The 11,448-nt window shown below is 37.3% G+C and overlaps 1 protein-coding gene across 1 annotated transcript; it reads left to right on the top strand.

Moving 5' to 3' along the window:
• The first annotated feature begins 7,544 nt into the window (after positions 1-7,544).
• znhit3 (zinc finger, HIT-type containing 3) lies at positions 7,545-11,369 on the top strand. Its single transcript, XM_049591898.1, has 5 exons — positions 7,545-9,551; positions 10,123-10,154; positions 10,270-10,335; positions 10,495-10,572; positions 11,004-11,369. The coding sequence occupies exons 1-5, from the start codon at positions 9,484-9,486 to the stop codon at positions 11,198-11,200; spliced, it is 441 nt and encodes a 146-aa protein (XP_049447855.1). The 5' UTR covers positions 7,545-9,483; the 3' UTR covers positions 11,201-11,369.
• Positions 11,370-11,448: the final 79 nt, after the last annotated feature.

Raw genomic sequence — 11,448 nt, 5'->3', positions numbered from 1 at the left:
TTTTCAGGACGAAATGGCTGACGGCTCTCTGCCTAGACAATCCAGAACAGACTGCACGCAGCCAATTTCCAGTCTCATATAGCTGCCATAACTCCCCTTCACTGTCAGGCCCGTTTGCACTGGTGTCGGCAACACGTGCATTGGAACCTGAACATGTGGAGAAACGTTATGTTCAGCGATGAGTTCAGATTCTGCCTACAGCAGTTGGAGTGTTTGAGAACGCTTTGCTGATTGCTGCACCAATAGAGTAGCATCTTTTGGTGGAGGCAGTGTGATGGTGTGGGGCAGCATCTCCCTCAAAGGGAAATTCAGCTGTTCAGCAGCTCATAAAAGACAAAAAACAACAACCACACTTCCCCTCATCAACAACAACACAGTGGTATTAAAATAGACAAAAAAATAAAACAAGTCAAAAAGGGTGCATAAATAAAAATAGTAAAATACAAGTACAATAATAAAATAAAATGAAAATAATAAAATTGTCCGTTCCACAGTCCAGTCCAGTTGTGGTTAATATGATATGTGTGAGTGTGTGTGACTGGATTCAGAAGGTTTAATACAGTCTTATCGCCGTGGGGACAAAGGATCTCCTGAGACGCTCTGTTCTGCAATGCAGTAAATAAAATGCAATAAAACTGTGTTAGAAAGATTTAAACAAAATCAACACATTAGGTAAATCACTTAGTGTATCACTAATAATACACTGTGATGTCTCTGGGCCATATATTTTTTCACTGTATACAAGAATATTGTGGATTGATGTGGCAAACTTTCTGAAAAGGAAACTTCAGATAAATGTTGAAATAAATCTGTTTCATGTTATAGCAAACTTTGTGTCGTCTTTTATTCATGTGCCCGATGCGTAAGCAGAACATGCATATTGTAATTTACTGTCAATACATACAAAATAATATACACATAGTTTACAGTACCTGTAGTACTGTAGTACCTGTAGTATGTTTAACCTGCAGTATGTAGTACGTGGTATGTTTAACCTGCAGCATGTAGTACCTGTAGTATGTTTAACCTGCAGTATGTAGTACGTGGTATGTTTAACCTGCAGTATGTAGTACCTGTAGTATGTTTAATCTGCAGTATGTAGCACCTGTAGTATGCTTAACCTGCAGTATGTAGCATCTGTAGTATGTTTAACCTGCAGTATGTAGCACCTGTAGTATGTTTAACCTGCAGTATGTAGCATCTGTAGTATGTTTAACCTGCAGCATGTTTAACCTGCAGTATGTAGCACCTGTAGTATGTTTAACCTGCAGTATGTAGCATCTGTAGTATGTTTAACCTGCAGCATGTTTAACCTGCAGTATGGAGCACCTGTAGTATGTTTAACCTGCAGTATGGAGCATCTGTAGTATGTTTAACCTGCAGTATGTAGCACCTGTAGTATGTTTAACCTGTAGTATGTAGCATCTGTAGTATGTTTAACCTGCAGTATGTAGCACCTGTAGTATGTTTAACCTGCAGTATGTAGCATCTGTAGTATGTTTAACCTGCAGTATGTAGCACCTGTAGTATGTTTAACCTGCAGTATGTAGCATCTGTAGTATGTTTAACCTGCAGTATGTAGCACCTGTAGTATGTTTAACCTGTAGTATGTAGCATCTGTAGTATGTTTAACCTGCAGTATGTAGCACCTGTACTATGTTTAACCTGCAGTATGTAGCACCTGTAGTATGTTTAACCTGCAGTATGTAGCACCTGTACTATGTTTAACCTGCAGTATGTAGCACCTGTAGTATGTTTAACCTGCAGTATGTAGCACCTGTACTATGTTTAACCTGCAGTATGTAGCACCTGTAGTATGTTTAACCTGTAGTATGTAGCATCTGTAGTATGTTTAACCTGCAGTATGTAGCACCTGTACTATGTTTAACCTGCAGTATGTAGCACCTGTAGTATGTTTAACCTGCAGTACGTTTAACCTGTAGTATGTAGCATCTGTAGTATGTTTAACCTGTAGTATGTAGCATCTGTAGTATGTTTAACCTGCAGTATGTAGCATCTGTAGTATGTTTATCCTGCAGTATGTAGCACCTGTAGTATGTTTAACCTGCAGCATGTTTAACCTGCAGTATGTAGCACCTGTAGTATGTTTAACCTGCAGTATGTAGCACCTGTACTATGTTTAACCTGCAGTATGTAGCACCTGTAGTATGTTTAACCTGCAGTACGTTTAACCTGTAGTATGTAGCATCTGTAGTATGTTTAACCTGCAGTATGTAGCACCTGTAGTATGTTTAACCTGCAGTATGTAGCATCTGTAGTATGTTTAACCTGTAGTATGTGGTACATGTAGTATGTAGCATCTGTAGTATGTTTAACCTGCAGTATGTAGCACCTGTAGTATGTTTAACCTGCAGTATGTAGCATCTGTAGTATGTTTAACCTGCAGTATGTGGTACATGTAGTATGTAGCATCTGTAGTATGTTTAACCTGCAGTATGTAGCACCTGTAGTATGTTTAACCTGCAGTATGTTTAACCTGTAGTATGTAGCATCTGTAGTATGTTTAACCTGCAGTATGTAGCACCTGTAGTATGTTTAACCTGCAGTATGTGGTACATGTAGTATGTAGCATCTGTAGTATGTTTAACCTGCAGTATGTAGCATCTGTAGTATGTTTAACCTGCAGTATGTGGTACATGTAGTATGTAGCATCTGTAGTATGTTTAACCTGCAGTATGTAGCATCTGTAGTATGTTTAACCTGCAGTATGTAGCATCTGTAGTATGTTTAACCTGCAGTATGTAGCATCTGTAGTATGTTTAACCTGCAGTATGTGGTACATGTAGTATGTAGCATCTGTAGTATGTTTAACCTGCAGTATGTAGCACCTGTAGTATGTTTAACCTGCAGTATGTTTAACCTGTAGTATGTAGCATCTGTAGTATGTTTAACCTGCAGTATGTAGCACCTGTAGTATGTTTAACCTGCAGTATGTGGTACATGTAGTATGGAGCATCTGTAGTATGTTTAACCTGCAGTATGTAGCACCTGTAGTATGTTTAACCTGCAGTATGTAGCATCTGTAGTATGTTTAACCTGCAGTATGTGGTACATGTAGTATGTAGCATCTGTAGTATGTTTAACCTGCAGTATGTAGCATCTGTAGTATGTTTAACCTGCAGTATGTAGCATCTGTAGTATGTTTAACCTGCAGTATGTAGCACCTGTAGTATGTTTAACCTGCAGTATGTGGTACATGTAGTATGTTTAACCTGCAGTATGTAGCACCTGTAGTATGTTTAACCTGCAGTATGTAGCACCTGCAGTATGTAGTACGTGTTGTATGTTTAACCTGCAGTATGTAGCACCTGTAGTATGTTTAACCTGCAGTATGTTTAACCTGCAGTATGTAGTACATGTAGTATGTTTAACCTGCAGTATGTGGTACATGTAGTATGTTTAACCTGCAGTATGTAGCACCTGTAGTATGTTTAACCTGCAGTATGTAGTACATGTAGTATGTTTAACCTGCAGTATGTTTAACCTGCAGTATATAGTACATGTAGTATGTTTAACCTGCAGTATATAGTACATGTAGTATGTTTAACCTGCAGTATATTTAACCTGCAGTATGTAGTACATGTAGTATGTTTAACCTGCAGTATGTTTAACCTGCAGTATGTTTAACCTGCAATATGTAGTACATGTAGTATGTTTAACCTGCAGTATGTTTAACCTGCAGTATGTAGTACATGTAGTATGTTTAACCTGCAGTATGTAGTACATGTAGTATGTTTAACCTGCAGTATGTAGCACCTGTAGTATGTTTAACCAGCAGTATATAGTACATGTAGTATGTTTAACCTGCAGTATATAGCACCTGTAGTATGTTTAACCAGCAGTATATAGTACATGTAGTATGTTTAACCTGCAGTATATAGCACCTGTAGTATGTTTAACCTGCAGTTTGGCCACTGTGATATATCATTGGCTCCTCTTTTATTGCTCCACTTAAATCCCCCTGAGGCCTATAGGCATACTAAGTATGAAACAACAACAACAACAACAACAACAAACAGGACATCTTCCTCTTCTTCTTTGGAGTTTTACAGCAGCTGGCATCCTCAGTGTTGCAGTGCTGCCACCCTCTGGATCTGGTCCATTTCTGCACCATCTTCAGTTTAGATCCTTTTTTAGTCCACAGTCTCTCCAGAAGTCACACAGTCATTCTGCTCCTGTCCTTTCCCTCCCTGCTCTAAAATGCTCCTCACTGATATTTCTGTAAACCCCAGCTCCCTCATTTCAGTTAACCACACCTCTCTTTCAGCCCTGCACCTCCCACATGACTCAGGTACATGCTGTACGGCCTCTGTGCAGCTGGCACTGCCTCGCATAACCCACTTGGGTGCGTCTCATTAAAGCTGATCCTGACTCGTCTGATCCAAAAATAAAAAATAAAAACATAAAAAAGATTCTTCTGGTCCCTTAGATATTCAGCTATCCCAAACACATTTCAGTCACTAAGGGTCAGTAAATTACTTACATGTGCATTAACGACGACGTTATTACAACAATTTAGATGTTTTTTTTTCCAACAGTGATTTGATATGAATGGAGTTTAGTTTACCATACATAACACACTTGTTCATATACAGAGGAAGAAAAAAGACTTAAGAAACAATAAATACATGAATAAATATATAAATACAGGAATGAATGAATAGAAACTAATTTTAAAAAAAATAAACGTTGAAACAAAAATACAAATAAATAAATAAGATAAATAATAAATAAATGAATACAGGAATAAATCAATCAATAAATAATCAAAAAATAAATATATAAAAGGGAATAAGGGAATAAATAAATAAATGTTGAAACAAATATGGAAATAAATAATTAAATGCATGAACGCAGAAGTAAATGCATATTTAAAAATAAATAAATAAATACAGGCATTCGAAAATTTATAAATAAATATAAAAAGACAAAACAAAAAATAAATGTTGAAACAAATATAGAAAAAATAGATACATTCATTAAATTAAATTAAATAAATAAAAGTTGGTAATAAGAAGATATTAAAAAAATATATCTTAAATGTATATCCAGTTCTGTATAACTACATTTATGCATTTCTGTGTATTTCTATATGTAAATGAGGTAGGAGGGCCTAATCTCTCATTTATGTATTTATCTATTTATTTATTCCAGCATTTTTTCCGTATTTATTTACTTCAGCATTTATGTGTTTCGGTAATTAATTATTTCATTTCAGCAATTACATATCGTTCACGAAATGTTCACGAAATACAAAAACAAAGGTACAGGCGAGGACACGAACGCATACAAAGTGAAATAACATAAACATCAATATCCAGTATCCAGTACAACAGTAAAGCACGTAGGCTCGCGCATGTTTCCTGAGTCAGAAGTGGCACAGCCGCGGTCACGTGACTCCGTGTATATAAACACAGGGTGACCTCATCTGTTTACTCGCTGAGACTCGTCTGCTTCACTAAACTGCTGCATTCCGTCTCCAAATGGCGACAGACATGGAAAGATTTGTCTCCTTCGAGGAGGCTTATTATGATCAATACGACTATTATAACCTGCTCGAGTACTCATGTCACGCGTGTGGAAAAGGCAGATCCAAGAAGGAGATCGAGCTGAACACAAACCGCCATTGCCCCGCAGGACACGAGAGGAAGATTGCAGAGAAATTTCACAACAGCCAAATGAAGCGCAGGAGAACCAAGAGCGCTTCTTCTTGATGCTTTGACAGGTAACAGTGAAGCTCTGTTGTCTGAATATAATCTTTATTTATCTCTGCAACAAGCGGTCTTTGTGTTGAAAACACTGCCTCCCACTTGGATATTTGCATATCGAGATCCTGCAAGATTACAGCCATGAATGTCAGGTGAACAACGCCTGCTTGTGTGATCGGTGTAATCTGTGCTCGGAAATTCATGTTTACATACTGGGTCACTCTCAGGTGGAGACATGTAGAGCAAACACTTTGTTTTTCTGCATGTTTTTATTCACCTAATCTGTTACATTCTGCAATTTTGCAGAATTTCCACTTGTTAGCCCTGTCTGACCAACAGTCAATAAAATAAATCTGGAAACAGTGAATGTGCTTTAACCATCTGAAACCTGGAGCTACATCACTTTTCTGCTGCTGTCAGACGCCTTTCGCAAGTATTTTAAAACATTTGAACCCTGGGCACAGTGGTGTGGTTTCTTTCACAAACATGGGGGGGGAAAGGCAATGACCAACTTGGTACAAAAATGGCCCTAAAATTGCAAATAATAAATAAATTAATTAATTTAATTTAGAAAATTTTAAAGAAAAAAAAACATGAAAAGGCCCACAAATTGCCAAAAAAAGAAAGAAAAGAAAAGAAAAATTAATTTTGAAAATTATATAAAAATCTTTCCAGGGCATTTTCTTGTTTTTTAGTTTTTTAATTTTTTACCTACAAATTTTCTTTTTTTTTTTTTTTTTCAAAAATGTTTTGTTTTTAATTTTCTCTTTTTTACTAATTTCCTGCTAATTTGTTCAGGTCATTTTTTCTTTTATTGCTCACTGCATTCTTTTTCCAAGTGTTGAATTATGACACAAATGAATAATCGATTATCTAAATTATGGACGATTAATTTTGCTGCCAGATGAGCAACTGAATTGATATGTTTAGTGAGGACGCCAATACATAATAGAAGATAACAGTGGAAAGAAAACAACAAACAACAAACAAAAGAATACTCCAAAAAAACAGCGTGCACATCCAAAAATAAATACTGGGAGCTGGACAGAAGAACAAATACAAAAACAAGTCCGCACCCCAGAAACTGCTCCTTTTGGAAATGTAATCGTGTCACCACATGTGACATTTCATCAAACAACAAGCAAACAATAACAGCAATGAAACATACATATACAGATAAATAAATGCATTGATAATAACCACATTACAAAGCACTGGGAGGGCTTTAAAAAGAAGTCGTCGACATAACTCAGACCAGCATAGCCTCAAAAAACAACAACAGAAAACAATTAATCAATTAGTCAACTGACAGACAATTAATCAGCGATAAATTAGATAATCGATAACTCGTTTGTGTCTTCTTCTTTTTTTTTTAAGCAAAAAATGCCAAACATTCACAGTTTCCAGCTTCTCAAATGTGAGATTTCTTTAGTTTTTCCTGCTGTGTGTCATTGCAAACTGACTATCTTTGTTTTTATTTAGATATTTTTTGGGGCTTTTTAGCCTTTAATGTATAGGACAGACAAGCGTGAGGGGGGAGAGAGAGGGGGAGTGACATGCAGCGGGGGGCCACAGGCTGGAGTCGAGCCCCAGCCGCTGCGGCAACGGCCTTGTATATGGGGCGCCTGCTCTACCACTAAGCCACCGGCGCCCCCTATCTTTGGTTTTGAGACTAAAACTAACAGGTGGAAGATGTTAACATGCACTGAACTAAATGAGTAATTAAGAAAATAACCCACAGATGGATAGATGATGAAACTAGTACAGCAGGATGAGATTTGTGACGACCCTTTACATTCTGTTTTCCACACAGACCCGGACACAAAGTTGGATTCCTGATGTTGACTATGGCCAAGGTTTTGTTGTTTTCCCTGACCCAGTGAGCGGAGCACTGTGACACCGGGAACGTGACCAGCGATCGGTCACCAGACGGCTCCCCATTCCAAACTCTGTAACAAGACCTGCCCCGATCAAGTTACAGCTGTGCAAGAATAGTTTATGTTGAGCTATGTAGGTCAGTGGTGTGTGTGCTTGTCATTTCTCTGGGTGCAGACATGCAGACAGATATTATACTGTATTTTGATTCAATAAAATGTGATGTTAACTAAAGCAGCTTGGGTTTATTTTTATTTTTTGTTGTTCATAACTGAATACAAATTGTATTTGAATACCGCTGGCTTAGTTCTGTTAAGTAGGCTGCTACAGCAGATGTTATTCCTCCATATAATCAAGGCCTGCTCTGTTTACTTTTTGTATTCCAAAGGAGTGTCATGCACATCCGGACACCAAGGTCGATGGGCAGTTCCTCTAAAAATGGCCAAGGACACAGCTTACAGCCAGAGAGGAGATTCGTTTGTGCATTTTAAACTGCATGATCATTTTATCTATTAAGAGCTTATTTGCTGTCACTTCACTTAATTGCAGAAACTGACTACAAACCACATTTGCTTCACCCAACAAGGCTCCTAAATCCATGTCTTTCACTGCATGATGAGCAGTGACAGTTAATCTGCATCTGCAGGTTGTGGAAAGTACATCACTGATAAATGAACCAGAGGCTCACCACTATCAGCATTTGGGTTTAATTAGTGTTTGACTACTGGCTGAACTGTGAACGCAGAAAAAAAATGCATGTTTAAATAAATAAAGATAAATAAATTCATAGATAAATAAAATAAATAAATAAATGTTGAAACAATTATGGAAACAGATAAATGCATGAGCGCAGAAATAAATACATATTCAAAATCGATTTTTTTTTAAAGTTCCTTTACTTGTTTATAAAGCTTTAAATGACATCACTTCCTCCCTACATCAGAGATTTTCTTTCATTGGATGTTCCAGCCAGATCACTGAGGTCCTCCACTGCTTTGCCTTTAAATGTTCCTTATGTGTCTCAAAAAAATCCCAGAAAATCCCAGATAATTTGCACTATTTCCACCTCAGGTTATACATATATATATATATATATATACACATATATGTATGTACACATTCCTTTTAATTCCTAATCATACTTAATTACATATATACATACATATCCATATTATTTATATTTATACTGTGTGACATAGCTGTGCAATTCGTATTGTGCAATATTTGACCTCTTACTGTGCAATAATATTTATAGGCTGTATTTCATTACAGTAAAAATACCACACACCATGTGTGTATGTCAGTCACCCTGTGCAGCGGACATACAGTACCCATATAAGTGTGTGTAAGTGAGTGTATATAGTGCACAAAAATTACATATATTTCTTAATTTTATCTAGATCTACTTTATATTTATTGTAAATTTTTTAAAGCAGTTTTTAGCACTCATCACTTTTTTTTTGTTTCTTTCTCGTGCTTATGACTCTTGTGCTGCTGTAATGTCCCTGTTATGGGATTAATAGTCTTTAAGTGTTCATGTTATCATTTTGATCTGGTTTTTAATTTGGAGTTATGTTATAGCCCTTGTCTCTAGGCTCAAGTCATCTTTTTCTATTTTTTATCTCTATAGTTTGTTTTATTGTTGTACTTTTTAGTCGCGATACATTTTTTTATTTTATTTCATTTTATTTAGTCTGTGTTGATTCGGGTATGTTTGTATGGGAATAAATTTAAGTTATCTCAAATGCTTTTATTTTGAAGGACGGACATACCAACCGGAAGTAATATCATTCACTTCCTGGTCTTCTTCACGCATATCCGAGCTGCTAGGATTTTGCCCACTTTGTTCGTCCTATATTTATATTTTCTAACCGCCAGGATGCAGATTTGCAGCGTGTGCAGCGAACATCCACCGAAATACAGATGTCCAGCCTGCAAAATAAGATAGTGAGTAACTTTAAAGAGAATAAATACTTTACAAAAATATTAGCTTTAGCTGCCGAGAGCTAGCGGTAAAGCTAAACTACGACTCAGAGATAGTAATGTAACTTACCTTGTGTTTGGTTCACTTTAAAACATGGAAACCCTGACAAATAAAAACCCAAATGTGCTCATGTGTACAGACAGTGCCATTATCCTAAAGCAATGTCCTAAAAGTTACACGTGTAAACAAATGTGGACATCAACACCACATGGGATTGCAGCCTGTTAGGAGCAGTAGCGCCCCCTTCTGCTCCGGAGTGTGCATCACATATTAAATCTTATACATAAACCTTGTTCTTCCCATAATATAAAATATTAAAAACTGCACTGTTGCTCCACTTTACCGGTTCATTTATGATTTTATATTAGCATGGCGTCCATTGCCTTTCATGTTCACACTGAATGGCTAAAACTAATGATTATTTTTAGTATTGATTTATCTACCCATTATTTTCTTGATTGATCGTCAGTAAAATGTCAGAAGACAGTGGAACACGCCCTGTGTTATTAATTACTGTGTTTTTTCCTCTCACAGTTGTTCGCTTGGCTGTTACAAGAGGCATAAAGGTAAATCTGATCTCAGTATTGTAATGATGTCATAATGTGCTGTTTTGATGAGATATAATCATACATAGATGACATATTAGACGGATCCACCATCTAATTCTTTATTTGTCCATAGATACTTGCCTTCCTGTAGAGCAGCCTGCACCATCTGATCCTGAGACTAAGGAGCCTTTCAGCACTGGTATGTTAATATGTCTCTGAAGACTCCTGTGAGTCTGTTTCTTAGTATAGCGTCAGTATCAGCCAGCATGAGCACTAATAAGGTAACATAATGTAAAAGGTGGTGAAAGACTGGTGATACTACACTCAGGAATGTCTTTGTGCTTCACTGTGTTTGCAGAGACGTGGACTGTTGATGATCTTCTGCATGAAGATGACATCACTGACAAAGTGCCTCTGCAGAAGCTTCAGCTGCTAGGTATTAATCCAACTGTACCTTTCGTCTGCTCTTTAGTGATAGTTTGGATTTTTGAAGTGGGGTCATGTGAGGTTCTTATCCATAGTCAGTGTGTTACCTACTTTAGATGTCCGTTAACATGTGCCCAGTCTGGAGAAGCAGGCAGGAGTACTGACACAGAAGCTAAGCAATGTACTGCTGTGGACAGGGGCAGGGGCTTTTTGTAGTGAGTGAACGCCAGAAACGACAATGGTGGACTTCTGGTTTGTTTAAGTGTTGTCAGCCAACTAGTGTTTTGGACGTGTAACTGCAGAGTGACACAGACACACTACCGCACAAGTATAAATGCTCACAACGGTGTAGGGTCAGCTGCATAACTACATATATCCCGCTTAAGTTTTTTAAAAAAAAGTCAAATGTGGATACTTAATATTTTCCAATTTCCTCTACAGGTCAGTCAAAAGAGCTCAGAGATCTTCTCTGTAACCCCCACCTGAGACAGTTACTGCGCTCCGTTGACAGCGCAGACAGCAAAGCCGACGCGATGAAGGCCGCCATGCAGGAGCCTCTGTTTGTTGAATTTTCAGACCAGTGTTTGAAAACTGTAGAAAATGGAGTGTTAACATCCAGTGAAGCGGGTGATTTGTAAAATGGTGCCTGCATTAGTTTTCTGTCAGATCACTTTTTTTTATATATATTTTTGTATGAAGTTTTGGAATAGGCATGTTGTGCAATTATTGTTTATCTAAGTTCCTGTGCCTTGTCATGCTACAATATGTATATATATGTTCAAATAAATGCTGAAATGTTTTATCTCAGCTCTTGAGTCAACGCTGAAGTTTTTACAGTCTAGTTAAAAGAAGTCGCTTGAGAAAAGGCTGATCATGCAAACAAAGT

Source organism: Epinephelus fuscoguttatus, linkage group LG12 (genome assembly GCF_011397635.1).
Source record: "Epinephelus fuscoguttatus linkage group LG12, E.fuscoguttatus.final_Chr_v1".
Classification (NCBI taxonomy): Eukaryota; Metazoa; Chordata; class Actinopteri; order Perciformes; family Serranidae; genus Epinephelus; species Epinephelus fuscoguttatus.
Note: the sequence above shows the minus strand (reverse complement) of the source record. Positions and strands in the feature narration are given on the sequence as shown.